This window comes from Pelodiscus sinensis, chromosome 9 (assembly GCF_049634645.1).
Source record: "Pelodiscus sinensis isolate JC-2024 chromosome 9, ASM4963464v1, whole genome shotgun sequence".
Taxonomy (NCBI): domain Eukaryota; kingdom Metazoa; phylum Chordata; order Testudines; family Trionychidae; genus Pelodiscus; species Pelodiscus sinensis.
This window is the reverse complement of record NC_134719.1, coordinates 2496911-2512857: the sequence shown is the minus strand read 5'-3', so window position 1 is coordinate 2512857 and position 15947 is coordinate 2496911. Positions and strand designations below refer to the sequence as shown.

General features: G+C 46.1%; 1 protein-coding gene across 5 annotated transcripts in view; it reads left to right on the top strand.

Moving 5' to 3' along the window:
- PIK3R3 (phosphoinositide-3-kinase regulatory subunit 3) overlaps window positions 1-12305 on the top strand; it is a 295643-nt gene extending 283338 nt beyond the window's left edge. For 4 of the 5 annotated variants that reach the window (XM_075935898.1, XM_075935897.1, XM_075935896.1 and 1 more), the window contains one exon: window positions 2789-12305. In XM_075935898.1, the coding sequence (XP_075792013.1) occupies window positions 2789-2990 (202 nt within the window). In that variant the 3' untranslated portion in view covers window positions 2991-12305. The remainder of the gene's footprint in view (window positions 1-2788) is intronic. The other variant, XR_012905836.1, reaches the window with a different exon arrangement.
- Window positions 12306-15947: the final 3642 nt, after the last annotated feature.

Sequence of the window (15947 nt, the reverse complement as noted above, 5' to 3'; positions counted from 1 at the left end):
TCTTCTTACTTAGACTGGTGTAGAAATAGTGCCACTGGTGGTTTCCCTATTTTATGTTGATATAACTTTCCACCACCTAAAATTCCCTAATGCCAGTTTGTGGAGTGCAAAACCGTTCTCCACAGAATAAGTCAATGGAAGCATCTGAAAATGAGTAGGCAAAACTGACAAGTGAAAGGGCAAACAAAGCCAGTTTACAAATAAAGATCATCGTGCATGCAATCTCAAAGAAATGTGAGCACTGCCTGACTTTGTAGAATTTCACTGAAACTAAGTTTGTTGAATTCTGTTGATCAGTATTATGCCACAAGCTAGCACTGAAATGGTATAATGTGACTTGCTGTACTTGTGATTTGGATTATAAAAGGGTACAGCATGAGGATTATATAATATCTGATCTTTCTGCCAAATAGTTCCTAGGCTTCTGGAATAATCATGGAGTTGGCAATAAAAGTTCTGCCAAGTTAGGGACTCAATTACTATAATTTCAGATAACAAACTGACTTGAGAACCCATGCTGTGTTTGCCAACTACCAAATGTAGCCCTATGTTCTGGGCTAGCTCCAAGGTAGTGGTGAAATGCTGACGTGTGTTTCAAGAAAGAACACACGCGTGCATAAATATGTGCACAACTGTCTTGGAAGTCCTGTTTTGGGGGATTTTTTTAGGGGGGTATTTTGGGGATGTTTGTGGGGTGGAGGGAGGCTTTATAGTTTTAATTGGGAAAATTCACACACATATATGAGACAGTAACTTGGCTGTTACCTTTGCAAGCAAAAATGTTCTCCTGAGTAAATCCACCTAAAACCAAATTGTTCCATCAAGGAGGTGGAGCAACCTGATGGCAAGGAGATGGGTAGATCCTGAAGTCATGTACCCTGTGAAACTCTTAGTTCCGTAACACTTCCTTCATACTTGAGGAGGAGGAAGGCTCAGGCCAGTGTCATACGTCTTTAGAATAGACGATACTTCTCCTAGTCACAGAGCATCTTGAAGGCCATCTCACACTTGGGTGGAGAGATGAAGTGGCATGGGGCTTCAAAGGAGGTTGGGTTACACTAAACCTCAGGAAATGTCTTGTTATGTAACTCTTCCAAGGTACTAGCCCAAAGTAGAATTTCCCACCTGAGGCTGTTAACTCTGCCTGCCCTCTGACCACCTCCACCTTCTCTTGAAGTAGTGCAACTTGTGGTGGTTTCAAACCCAGTTTTTAGCACTGTCTAGCAGGGATCCTGGTCATGTGAAGGCTGTAATCTCTAGGTATACTGTTGACCTGCTTTCCATTCAAAGGTGGAAACCCCTGAAAATTCCATAGTCACTGGGTTTTCTAGAACTAGTCCTTGCTTAGACCAGTGGTCCCCATTTGGAGCTGCCAGGCGCCAGGGTGTGGGGCCGTTCGCCCGCTAGGCGCCAGAGGGCAGGGACACTCACACGCCCGGGGGCAGGGCTGCGTATACGCCACACCCCCATGCACCACGTGCTTGGGGCCAGCAACCCCATGCGCCGCGTAGTCACAGGCGGGGTCGCCCATTTGCTGCAAGCCTGGGGCCGGTACCCCCCATAGTCACGCGCCCGAGCTGGCACCCCCCCATAGCTGCGCACCCGGGGGCGGGGAGGCCAATTTGCTGTGCGCCTGGGGCTGGCGCCCCCCCATAGCCACACACCTGGGGCTAGCGCTTCCCATTTGCCGTGCGCCCGGGTCCGGTGTTCCCCATGCACCCGGGGTTGGCGTCGCGTATGCGCAGCGCGCCTGGGGCCAGCACCTCGCATGCGCCACACACCCGGTGCACTTGGCGGGCGCACACAATGCCCCTGCAGGCGCCATGGTGCCCGTGGGCACCGTGTTGGGGACCACTGGCTTAGATGTGTTTTATGGATTCAGGGGGTTACTGAACTCTACAAGTGAGACAAGAGGTGAAGTTGCTCTCAAACTGAAGCTTTCCTTAAACCCAATGACCTTCTTCTTTCCCTATTTTGTATTGTTCCAGCTGCTGTATTACCTATGTTTTTCATACTCTCCTCCATAAGTCATTATTTAAGAAGTTAAGTATGGATATATAAGAAGTCTATAACAGAAGATCAAATAGTTATGGCTTCTAGTAACATAATTAAACCTCCGTATCTAGCACTTATGTTTATTTCTGACAACACAGATGAGAAACAGAATTTTTATTCCAAACCTCCCAAACGTAGTTGCTGAAGCTAGACAGGCTAAATGATTGCAGGAGTACTCTAGAGAAGGAAGGTTTTTTTTTTTTCCATCTCTCTGGTTTGGTAACTCTTGAAATATAAAAAGGTCTGACCGTATAATGGCCTCACTTTTTTTTTTTTTTTTTTTAAATTCCAGGATGGCTGCACTCCCCCTGAAATCATTGGGATCTGCAGAAAGCTTACTGGTTTTGAGAATCAACCCACTTCTCTCTCAAAGCCAAAGCGAGAAACTAGATAGAATAAGTCTAAACTAGAATTGGACTGGAACTAAGCTAGTTGTCAGCAAAGTCTGGTCTGTAGAGCCGTTTCCTAGTGGTCCACTGAATGAGTTGGAGAAGTAGGCAGTAGGGGTTGGAGTTGTCCCACCATGGAAAGCCTCTTTATGTAGGTCACTTTGTAAGAAAGTCGGACCATTCTTTCTAGAAGCATTTCTTCTGCATGGAATCACTATTATAACATCTCCTTCATCTGTCTAGAGTTTGTCGTTATTTTACTGATGCAAAATCAGCTTTGCTATAGTAGTTGCCTGTTAACATTTCAGCTGTCATGTTAAACTGTCCCGTTTCTTTCCTTGCAGAGCTGATGGTGAAGTTAAACACTGTGTGATCTACAGCACTCCAAGGGGTTATGGTTTTGCAGAACCGTATAACCTGTACAGCACACTTAAGGAATTAGTCCTTCATTACCAGCAGACATCCCTCATCCAACACAACGATTCCCTAAATGTCAGGCTCGCCTATCCTGTCTACGCACAGATGCCCTCCTCCCTTTGCAGATAAATTCTGAGGAGGGGGAAAGTGTTGGCTATCTTGGATTCTTTTCTACAGTTTTTATTAGAACTCTGAGGGCATTCTTTCTCCTTAGACTGCTTGTTTTGCACAAGAAGTGATTCTGTGAATGTGAATCAAAGAGGCCTAGCAGCAACAAGACGACAACTTGGGTGTAGGTGTCCTGGTGCTACCTAAAGCTCAGCTGTGCTTTTACACTGATACTTTTTTGTTTCCTTCCGGGGGGAATAAACTGAACATAAACACATCCAAAAAACTGGAAGCAAAACATTTTATGGGGATAACTTTTTGCCAGGCACCTTCAGCAGAACTTTGAATTGGGATTTTTTTTTCTTGTTCTTGTGGAGACCATTTTGAGGCCTCATTTGAGGCATCAGTAATGTCTTTCAGTCTTAAACTCCAAGAAACTAGTGGGGGAACTCTACCACAGCAATGCTCTGTTAATTTTAGCAGTTTCACTGCAACTCAGCCGAACTTCCAAATGAGGGCTTATCTTGAGATGTGGAATTTGGTGAGAGAAGACCAAAGGAATTACCGGAAAGCTTCAGGTTGTTATTTAAAAGGAAAAAATCCTTATAAAGAAAAGTTGCTTTATTTTTTACCAACAGTAACAAAGTTTTGGTTTCAACGGCTCTACAGGTCTTCGCTTAAAGGAAACATTTAACCAAATTGGACCCACCAAAACTTTGTTCGTTGCTGGATTAAGCACTTCTTCTGGGGGAAGGTTGCATTAGCATCCGCACATACTTTCTACACCAAAACTTGAAACAAATAAAAGGAAAAGCTAAAACTTTGTGTGGTTTTGAAAACTCTAATCTGTCTGATTTGATGTAATTGCTCCTCCTTCCTCACTCCTCCATGTGTGGGGTTCTTGTTTTTGTTTTGTTCTTTTGGGACACTTCTTTCCAAGTCTTTTAGATACAGTGCTTTGGAATGTAAACCAGAATGAAGCTGGCCACTCAAGTTTTGTGAGTTCTGTTGCTGAATGATGATCTACTCTTTTGAAACCCTTGTAATCGTTTTGTAATGTAAGTATAAAGAAAAGGTGCAATGCAGTGCTTCTGGATGGCTTATTATACCAAATAATTATATAAAGACCAGTCCTCAGACTTTTTCTATTATAAATAGTATGCTGATTTGTACAAATCCCCTCTGACTTGTTCACTGTGGACCAGATTCTGATTTCCGTTACTCCATTGAAGCCAATTATTCAAGATTTTATGCTAGTGGAACCTAGTTCCACTACGTGTAGCCATGTTTAGTGTTGGCAATAATCAAAAATTAACCTGGATCATTTGTAAACACAGCAGCCAGTTTAGTAGCCAAAGCAGGAAGCGACTCTTCTGCTATAACTACACAGACTATTCTACAATCAACTCCAGGTTCTCTTGTGCCACCCATTGGTGCATCTGATACTGTCAGATGATGGGTATGGAGACCTTCGGTGTGGCTGGGTGGAGCCTGCATTGCTAAAATGCTTAAGCCAGGGTATAATTGCACTTGAAGAGAAATGTAAGTTGTCCCCATGGGTGTGTCTAAACTACACCCTTCTGCCAACAGAGGGATGTAGATTAGGCACATTGCTATTGCAAATGAAGCGGGTATTTAAATATCCTGCGCTTCATTTGAATAAATGGCTGCCACTTTTTGCCGACGAGGCACTTTGCTGGCAAAAAGCAGCAATCCTAGATGGGGATCGGTTGACAAGGAAAGCCTTTTTCGACCAATCCTGTAAACCTCGTTGCACGAGGCATAAGGGATTGGTCGGAAAAAGCTTTCCTTGTCAACCAATCACCATCTAGACTGCCACTTTTTGCCAGCAAAGTGCCGCGTCGGCAAAAAGTGGCAGCCATTTATTCAAATGAGGCGCAGGATATTTAAATCCCCGCTTCATTTGCAATAGTGATGTGCCTAATCTGCATCCCTCTGTCGGTAGAGGGGTGTAGTTTAGACACACCCCATTATAGCTTGACTCAGTATTTTGATGTGCTCCTACTGAGTTTCTATAGTGGAAAACTAAATTAGGTAAGAGTATAACAGTGGCAACAAAGCACAAGTTGCAAAATAATTATTTGAGAGCCCTTAGAATTTAATTTTTGTTTTTTGTTTTTTTTAATAGTAGCATTGTTTTATACCCAATGTAGGTAAATTGCACCAGCAAGGAAACAGATTGGTAATTAAGACATGAGACTGCAGGTCAGAAGCCCTTGCATTTGTTTCTGACCCTGCCACTGATTTCTTGTTTGAGCTTGAACCAGCTATAATCCCAAAAGAATAACGGCAAAATCGAGGCTTAAGTAGTGTTTACACTGAGAAATTATCAAAGGCACTACAATATACTGTTAAGCAGAACATTGTTTATTCATGAGAAGGGACATGACATCTAAAACATTGATAGATAATAGTGGAAAGGGCGATTTAAATAGCTTGGCATGTCCAGGCACCACTTTCTTTTGCACTAATGTGTTGCTGGTTAAATCCAGCTCCAGTTAACCAGCTAGAATGTGATCTTCAAATTAAGAATTTTCAAGGCTTAAAAAGTCCCACAACCTGAAACTTGATATCCTGTGTAAGAAGAGACTGTGATTAACAGAGCACCCCATGACAAGTGATTGTGTTTCCCCAGGTTGGCATCTGTGTTGCTGGTAAAATGTCTTCCCTGTTCAGTAAAAACCTAGATTTGTTGCTCCAGTTGTAGGTTCAAAAACTAGAAAATTTTCTGTAAGAAATGCAACTGGCCCCATCTCTTGAGTTACAGTAATCCGGTGCCTGCAAAGCATCCTTCTCCCACTTTATTATCTCTTGCCTCTCTAACATTCGGCTTGCCATTGGATTCATTCTAGACTACACATACACTGGGTAGATTTTCAGAGGCACAGATAGCCGTTAACTTCTAGCTGTGCCTTTGTAATGTAGATTTTCATAATGGTTCTTCCCTCACGTCCCTGGAAACGCTAGTGGCATCAATGGAGACTTGAGCCCACTAGTGAGAATTGGGTTAGCTGCAAACTGTGAAGTGTCTTGCTACCTGAACTGTGACGTAGATTTTCATATTAACCAAGCAAAGGTCAATTATTAGACTAAATCCTGGCTCGGTCTTGCAGCACCAGTGACAAAGGTGCAGCAAGTGGAAGCAGAACGACTTCTGAAGATTCCTTCTAGCCGAATCCCACTGTGTGTGTGATGTATTGGGGCCAGATTCCACTCTTGGCTAAACTGGTATAAACTTATTTCCATTGGCTTCTGTGAAGTGACTTTGGCTTTACAGTGGGGTGTGAATGAACTCAGAATCTGCAGCCCCTCTTATTTCAAAGGTCCATCGCAGATGCTGCATTATTGTGAGCAATACATCCAGAAAACTAAAAGCCATCTAGAAGCATTTTAAATCTTTTTCCCCCCTAAATTTCAGATTAGAACCATGTTCAAATTAAAACCTAGAAATTCCTCACTTATTTTCTCTACCCCTATCTTCCTGAGGACTCCTGATTTGTCCATGTGCCTTTTTGCACTTGATTTAGGCACATGAAGTTACAGCTTGCTAGCGTTTTACCCATTTTATACTCACATGCCATTGCACACCTACTTTTGCATCAGTTTTTGCACTCATTTGGCAAGTGAAAAATGGGTATAAAACCAAGCAAACTACAGAGCAAGTATAATCCACTATGGGGCCTGCTCAAGCTGGCCTGAGCCTGTTCACTCACTAGTATAAAACCAATGTTATGCTGTTGCTCCCAACAGAGCCATTCCTCTCCTGGCTGAATGAGAAATTGGAAAAGGCTCAATAAGTGCAGGATTGGCCCTAGTATCAGCTGTTAACAAGCCTAAAACAAATGCGTAAGAGGCAAAAGAAATGGAGTAAAATAACTTAAAACCCCAAGAGAACAATATATTCATGTCTGAACAAAGCGCAGAAAAATTCTGGTTTCCAGGGTCCAAAGATGGGGACTCTATGCTCAGTACATTAGAGCAGCCATTTCTTACCTGACTGCAGCTAGAGTAGTACGCGTCTCACTAACCCATGTATTAAATATATTTAGATTTAAATAAAACTTTTTTTGCACAGTGTTAAATGGGTAAATAATCCTGAGACGTTCTAATATGCACAGTTGTTTCTTCTCTCGGTTTGAAGTATATTTGCAGGGAACAGGGGTGACTCAATATTTTGCTTTTTCACGAATGGGGAAAAAAGATCATCTTCCACAGTTGCTATTGTGTGCAGCCCATCCGCCAAGAGAACCATATTGCGGAAGTTCCTAAACATCCAACTCTCCTGCCAGTAGTTCCATTACCACTCACATGTCTTACTGTGAACAAATGGGGGTGGGGGGGGGGTGTTAAGATGAGTTGATAAGATGCAGTTTGAGGATGCTGCAGAGTTTTCCCAAAGAGTCTAAACCAGGGTGTGTCTGTGAGTATTGGAACCACTGTGTGCTAGAATCTGAACATAGATGGTGGCGCATTTTCCAGTTAGTGAGAGAAATTGCCTAAACTGTTATGGGAGTGATGGAGCGATGTACCATGTGTCCCCTAAGTCTGTGCTGGGTTCTGATGCAGGACAACATTCCTCCCTGCACCATGTGCGCGCACACGTCCAAAGGCAACTGAGGTAGAAAAGGAATTCTCAGTCAAACTAATGAGCGTGATTCTTTGCTCACATCAGTGTAAGCAGAGATTCCATCAAATAAAAGCTGTTTACGTGAGAGGAGAATCAAGCCCATTTAGTCTCCATCATATCCAAATTTCAAGCTGCACTCATGTCACAGAAGGATAGAAATCAAAGCAGATCTTGGCCTCTTTAAAGCCAAGCAGCCACAATGGAGACTGTGGAAAAGAACGTTGACGCTTTCAATGCAGTTGTAAGGGCAGGGGGAAGATGGGGAGGGGGTCTTGATTGCCCTAACGCTCTGTGTGCAACTTGGATGGCAAACGTGTCCAGTAACACAATGCCATGGATGTTCAAAACAGCAGAATTACTAAAGACGTGTCACAGATTTAAAGTTTAGAAAAGCCCCTTATTTGGTACTTGAACAATCTTTTCTGTTGTTTGAATGTTTGTTTCTTTACACTAACAGGGAATGAAAATCTGAAATGTTAGTGAGTCTTGTACATTGTGCTGCATTTTGCAGACAAAACAGGTACTTTCTGGGGGTGGGGTGGGGGTGTAAGAGGTTCAAAAGGCAGTTTTAACAGTACTGTGGTAAAGTGGGGTTTTGTACTCAACCATATTCTGAAGCCCTACTTTCTTTTGTTTGTTTTTTTCCCTACCTTAATTAAAAAATGTCAGCTTTGTGAACAGCCGAGTCAAAATATATTCCTGAAAGAACAGAGGCATGCCAATTTTTTGCTTCAAATGGCAAATTTAAGTCAGATGCACAAAGGCTTCTGTAAGTGAGAGAATGAGGTGCAAATCCAGGCTCAGCTTCTTAAAAGAACTTCAGATTGTTGTTTGAGCAAGGAGTAGACAATGCACTGAACAAGACTCCTGTCTTTAATCACAAAAGATGATACACCAGAATAATTCTAATCTCAATTTTTGCATAGAAGACCCTGGAGTAATTGGTTGTGTGTTTAAAAATATTTTTGTGTATGTATTAAAAAGCAATTGGGGTAGTGATGAAAGTCTTAAAGGACTCACCTATTTTTATAAAGCTCTCAATTTGAAGGAACCTTGCTTTCCTATCCTACTAGTTTCCTTTTGGTACAATCTACAGACAGGAGAGAACAAAGCCATGAACTCGTGGACCTGTTGGTAAAGCAATACAGATAATTATTCTGTATGGTAGGAGTATGTTTTGACAGTGCTATAAAAATGTTTGTCCAAAACTTTTGCAAAGCTTACATTCTTCGGGCAAAAATATTTTCCATGGAAGCGGAGGGAAGAATTTTGAAAGCCCCTTAGAGGCCTTACCATTTATTCCACAGGACGAAGTGTGAAAATTCTCATCAGTATGTTTTGTGAGGTATTCTAGACGGTGACAGTGCTTGAAACACTGGTCTTTGGGCTGGCTCCATTTGTTTAATGTAACTCTCCTATTCTTTACTTTTTGGCAGTAGACCCACCCCTATTCTGTGGCTAATGAAAACACAGCGTTGGTTCAGATTTGACTTAAAATACTTGGCTACTTGGCATGCTGGCTTCTGAAGCAAAGGAAGTTCAGGCATTTGTTCCATTTGGTCAACAGAAATCTCGTCTCTTATCTGATCAGTTGGCATGAGACATCATTTTCAATTTGCTCTGATTTTCACCACTTGATGTTGCTTTTGGAATATTGGCTTTAACAAGCCAATGTCCATTTTTTCTGTAAATTTGTCACCACTCCATTAAATGAGCTTGCTGGGTAGTATAGCGGTCACAGAAGTATAGCGGGCTTCAGATATTTGGAAAAATAATTGTTTTTAAAAAATAAGTGGCCAGGGACCCAATTAACCCCCTGGTATAACTCCATTAACTTTGGGGGAGGGGGCTACAACACCATTTATGCCAGCAGTGAAATTAGACCTGGAAATCTTCATTGAAGTACAATGTGTGTAGATTGTTTTGTGGGTTTTTTTTAAGTAGCTCACACATCGAATAAGAATACAGTTGACTAAACCTGTTAATTTTGTATGTTTGGCAGTTTACAGCACCATGGGATTGTAATAGTCTGCATTATATCTGTGTGTGTATATGTACTGTATGTATATAGCTCTTTGTAAAATATAGTCACATACACATTTATATGCATTAGCCATAAGTGGCACTGCCCCTTAAAACAAAATTCACTATTTGCACGTGTTTACACACATTAAGACAAAGTTGGGTCTGTTTTCTTCAAACGAAAGAGGTTTATCAGGAACATCTTGACAACGCGCTTTTGAGAGCCTAGATTATGTGGGTTTTTTTAATATTTACTCTGGGACAAGAGCATTAAAATGTGTTCAAAGCAAAGGTTACTTAAAAAACCCTCTTATTTTCCTTCAAGATGCAGTCATGTTTCAAATCAGTCTAACTCCTGTCTAGAACTAATGTGCGAAGGAGAGTTAACAGTATGGATCACTTTGTGAATGCACTGGTTAGATGAAGGAGTGTCTCAGTGTAAAACATGCATGTATGTCAGGTTTTTGTAATCAGGACTGAAATGACAGCACACACGCCTCTGTATTTACCTTTGCGTTAATGTTGCATTTTTTTATCTGATTTTTTTTTTTTTCCCCCGCTTCTACAGGACACTGCCTCTGTTTAGAACCTGCTTCTCATGAAGCTATTGGAAGGCGGGGGGTATTCTGTTTTTGTTTTTTCCTCCATATGAATTCCAGCATGTAACTTTTTGGTACTCTTGTTATTTGTGTAAAACCTGTTCTGTCGTTTATGCTGTAGTTTAAAAAAAAAAAAAAAAAAAGGAATTTGTGTAGTTGAACTTTTAAAAAGAAACAAACTGCTTCATATGGAAACCAATTGTATGTTAGTGTTTTTGGACAAGTCATGCTGTAGTTTCTAGATCAGTAATGCGACATTGTACTTGTCACCAGATGTGTTACGATTTTGCTGTATTTTTTTAATAGATGGTTGGGCTTTTATATCCCAGACACTAAACATCCTGGGCCTACTTGCTCTAGATTAAAAAAATGCAATAAAAATTGCAATAAAGCACATTTACGTGTCATGTTTTAGGATGTACTGACAGCTGTTTCTAATAAATTCAGAAATGCAGCCTAGTTGGCATGTTGTGGTGTTAGCTGTGTGTGTTTCTCCTGGTTGAGGCAGTGAAAATGGATTTTGTTTAAGGCGCAGTTCAAGAAGAGTGAGTTTGTTGTCTTTTTCGTGGTTGCCAAAATAGTGCTAGTCTCCAAAATCTTGAGCAATTTAAACTCCAGTTAACAAATATATACGTCAAGAGCTGCTTCATATGGGTTGACTTGGCAAGAGATCTAGCAACAGGACATTCACTGAAAACAATGTAAAATCTAAGCTCTAGAGTCACAGCACTACATTCCTAGAACGATTTCCCCTGGATCCTCAGACTGATGGTACTAAGCAGTTGGCTTGACTATACATCTCTTCAGAAATAACTCCTGTAGATCAAAGAGGAGACCCATCACTAGCATTAGCGTACATGAAAGCAGACTCTCAGCATGTTTGTTCTTTAATACGTCCTTTCTTCTGTTCAGTCCTGGTTGCTTTCCGTAGGCCATGAGCCATCAGCCATGCTCTGGGGCACTTGCATGTTTCTGAAACGCATGGAGTGATTCAGCTCTGATTTGGGACTCTAGAGGTAGCAGCGCGAGGCCCGGCATCTCAAACCTGAATCCCAAGCCGCCCACTCAAGATTGCCATAGTAATTGCCTCCCAACCCATCGTGCACAGGTGTACATGAAGGGCCGAATGCTTCTGGACAGATGCTCGTACTTTGCCGCATGGCTTCCATTTTGGCAAAGCTGCCAGTCCACATCCATCTTGCAGCTGGCAGGGGAGAGATAGCTCAGTGGCTTGAGCATTGGTCTGCTAAATCCAGGGTTGTGAGTTCAATCCTTGAGGGGGCTATTTAGGAATCTGGGGCAAATCTGTCAGGGAAGGTACTTGGTCCTGCTGTGAGCATAGGGGACTAGACTTGACTCAACTCAATGACCTCCCAAGGTTTCTTCCAGCTCTGAGATACACATATCTCCATATACCGTGTGGTAAAAGGGCCACAGCATTAGATGGCTTTTTTATAACTCCCTTTTTGGCTAATGGAGACTTTTTTATTAGAGATGAGAGAACAACTGGCACCTTGCTTATGGGGGGGCAGGGGAGATTTGAATCTGCATCAAACACTAAGGAAGAGAAGGCTGGGGAGACAATATCTTTTATTGGACCAGCTAAGTGACAGAAATAATTACCTGGGGAGGTGGCAAGAACAAACATTAGTGCTCTTGTGATTTTCTTTCTCTAATGGTATCATTGGGACTTGCTAAGGCCCTGTTGCAGGATGCTGCTGGTGTAAATCTGGAGTGAATCTATTGATTTCAGTGATCCTACCTGGTTGTGACGGCAATCCGAATGGAGCCCTGTCGCACTGCCTGAGGATGGGGGGGTTGAAATCGAATACAGCTGTTGACAAGTATGCCTGGTATTTCTCTTCACAAGTCTCTCTCAATATCTGCTTTTGGCTTGTTGGTATCATGCTGCCGTATTGTTACAAGGTACAGTTGCATCCAGTCTTTCAATAGCTTGTATTGGCTGTGTTTGACCTCCATCCCGTGGATCCGGATCCATGTACTACGTTGCCATGACTCCATAATACTTGTCTGTCTTGCAGAATTAAAAACAAATATTTTCTTGAGGCCATACTCTGTGGTATTTTTTTTTTAAACTAAACACTGCCCTAAACTGCTGGAGTAGGGATGTAAAGGGTTAACCAGTTACCTGCTAAACAGCGCTCTCAGTTGGGGATGTTTATTATGGGTAACTGGTTAACCAGTGGCCTGGCCTGGCAGATGCAGCAGGCTTGGCCCAGGCTGGCTGGAACAGCCATCTGTCCAAGGCTCGCCTGGAAGGCCAAAGGGTGGGCGCCAATAGGTGTGGAGGAAGGGGGAAGGCTGCCACATCGAGGAGAGCCAGGGCAACCATGAGGGGTGGAGTGGGAGCAGGAGACGGATGGGATGGTTTTAGAGGCTACGGCCTGGCCTCCATTGAGGGAGCTCATTCCAGCGGGGTCCCAATTAAGCGTGAGCAAAGACCCACTCTGGCAGGTGCACCAGGTCAGCTGCTCAGGCACTTAATCCCCCTGCTCCCCCCATCACTGTGCCCCCTGGTAACCTTAACTCTGCCCAGTGGGAAACTGGCACGATGCAAAGAGTTGTCAGCCATAAACCATCTGGCCCAGCAGATACAGTGAAAATTAAAACCGATGGAGTAAAATTAAGCTTCATTCACGTGACCCCTCCCCCCAAGTCAGGATTTGATACCTGGGGGCAGTGTGCCAGCAGATCCCTTCAGCCTGGGCCGGTGCCCTCTGTGGGTGCCTAGGGATAGCCCCCTTCACCTTTGCTGTGCCTGCCAAATGCCCCCGCGCTGTGCCATGCTGAGCCTGTGCTGTCCCTATGGCAGCCAACCAAGAGCTGGGATGGGGGAGGAAGGGGTGCATGCAACACACAGGAGTGACCAAAGTGCTCTGAGCATTGCAAACTCCAGCTGTGCACACGGCAGCCAATCCCAGCCTGGGCGACGCTGAGCAAAGGGCACAGCCAAAGTCTGCCCCAGGCACCTAACATAGCAGCACCTAGGGGCACCGCAGGCGGCAACACCAGGGCAAACCCCTCTCCCTGAAAGCTTGCAATGGAGCAGCAGCCACGCTCTGCCAGTGCACCCAAGCTAGCAGGGGCTGGGGGAGCGTCCTGGTTGCCCGCCCCTGGCTATCGGTGCCCTTCCCTTGCTGGGCAGCCACATGCCCCCTCACCCATTGCCTGCCACGTCTGCATGAGGGTGGCATCCACGCACTCCAAGGCCTGGGCACCTGGGCGGTGTCTTGCTTAAGGGACAGCTGGCCACGACCTCCGTGTGAGCCAACCCTCTGCCCGCTCGGGTCGGCGGCTGCCTCCTAGCTGAGGGGGGTTGTAGGCAAGTGGGCAGGCATGAGGCCTGGAGTAGCCAGGCTCTCGGCACAGCGGACAAGACCTTGCTCCCTTTTCACATGTCTCTGCCACCACGTGAGTTGGGCTCCAGGTGTCTCCCTCTTTTGGCTGGAAAGCCCAGTCCACAGGGGACCCTGGCGGCTCAGGTCAGCATGGCCGAGCAGGCCACTAAAAGGGTGGCTGGTGGTGCAGCAGCGCTAAGGCAGGCTCCCTGCCGGCTGTGGCTCCTGGTGGCAATAGCGGGGCCTCCCTCTGGCTCCTACACACAGGTGCAGCCAGGGGGCGCCACCCCTTGCCCACACCCCAAATGCCAGCTCTGCAATGCCTATTGGCTGGGAACCATGGCCAATGGGAGCGGAGGGGGCGGGGTCTGCAAATGAGGCAGCATGTAGAGCCCCTTGGCTCTGTGTCCGAGCCGGAGGCGGGAGCTGCTTCAGGTAAGCACTGCCCGGATCCTGCACCCTGAGTCCCCTCTGCCCCAGCCTGATCCCCCTCCCACCCTCTGAAACCCACAATCCCAGCCTGGAGCCCCATCCTGCACTCCAAGCCCCTCATCCCTAGCCCCATAGCATTGCCTGCACCTCCCAGCTGGAGCCCTCAGCCCCTCCCCAGTGCAGCCTGAGCCTCTCATTTCTGGCCCCGCTACAGAGCCCGCACCCCCCAGGCCAAACTAATACCCCCTCCGCCCCGAGTCCCCTCCCATGCCCCCAATGCTTCATTTCTGCCCACCCCCTGCAGCTGAAGCCCTCCTGCCCCCCCTTTCCAGGACATGGAGTCAGACTGCCCCCCCCTTGCCTGGGGGATTCGCGCTGACGGTGTGGCCAGGCCGACGGGTGCAGGTTAAGGCTCATGGCCTCCCCAGAGAGGCATGCCGCAACTGGCTCGGAGCCCCTCCTGCGTGGCCTGCCGACGCCGGTTGTGATGTCGTACGACTGATGCATTCAGGGATACCGCTGCCACCACGCTTTGATTCGAGGCTTGGCGGGGGGAGGGTTCTCAGGCATCCAGGGTGTGAGTTAACGGCGCTGACAGCGACACTGAGTAGGAGTGACAGCGTGAGCGGCGCTGTCCGGCCGCTGAGCCCCACCACCGCGCCTCTGAAATATTGTTTGCATCTGATTTCCTTGTCACCACCCCGCCCGGTGCTAGGCTGCTGACTCCCTGCCACACCACGGTTCGTCAGCGGGGACCGTTGCCAGCAACCTGGCCTTCCCTCGCCTGCCCCGCCTGAGAGCCGAGGGAGAATCCCGCCATGCCTGAAACCCATTAGGCGGAGCTCATGGCCATGAGACTGCACCGTCCTTCCAGGGCCTGCACCCATCCATCCCGCTACTGTGCGCTGGTGCAAGACCCCCCTTCTTGCCGTATACAAGGGCCAGCATTTCGGGCTAGCTGGACAGCACCTAGCTGCATTGGGCTCAGGCCGTCACAAATAAATACAAGGAAATGGCACCACCCTGCCATCCCCAGCCGAGGTGCTGGTTGCATCGTGGCTCCGCGCTATTGCAGTTTAGTTCGGCCGAAAGCCTGCCTGACCCTCTGCAGACTAAGGCCCGGCTGCTACTCCAGCAGCGAAAAAAGAAACCCATCGGACAGGAACATCTGGAATGCGAGAAACGTCTCCCTGCGCCACCGGCCCAGAAAAACCTGCTTGGACGCTTTTGCTTCAGAAGTGCCCAGCATGGGGCATTCGCAGCAGCTTCTAAACCCCCGCTACCCAGGGGCCGCCAGACCTGCTTTGCCGTTATCGGGGCCCAGACAGCGGCAGACCATGAATTTGCATTTCCTACTCGTGACGGCCAGAGACAACGGCTTTGGGGAGCTCTCACAAACATATGCAAATGCCGGTGCCCAGCGGCGGCTCCATTCCATTCAAGTGCACAGATGAAAGCTCGAGTAATTAAGACCGAGCGCTACTGAGTTGCAATCAGCTTAATGAGAGATTGTCAAACGCGAAATCCGCCGGGTAAACAGTGCGTGCCAGCCTCGACTGCGGGGCTGCAGGCCCAGCACATCTTAACTAGGCATGCTGGCCTCTCACCTGGGCGCACCAGAAGCTAACGGTTGGACCAGTCCAATCTCCTGGAGACCCCCTGGCTAAGGGAGAGGCACAGGGAATTGCCAGCTGTCGTGTGTGGGTATGGTGACATTGCAGTCCTCCTTAGAGAGAGGAACGCAAAGGCAGACAAGCGAAATTGCAAATGAAGCGCCGATTTGAATTTTCCGCGTTTTAGGTGCATAATCATGGACGGGCGCTTTTCCGAAATAGCGTATTTTGAGAAAACAAACGCGGTCCACACGGGGTTATTTCGAGAAAAAACCCTCCCTTTGAAATACTCCTTAAAAAATGAG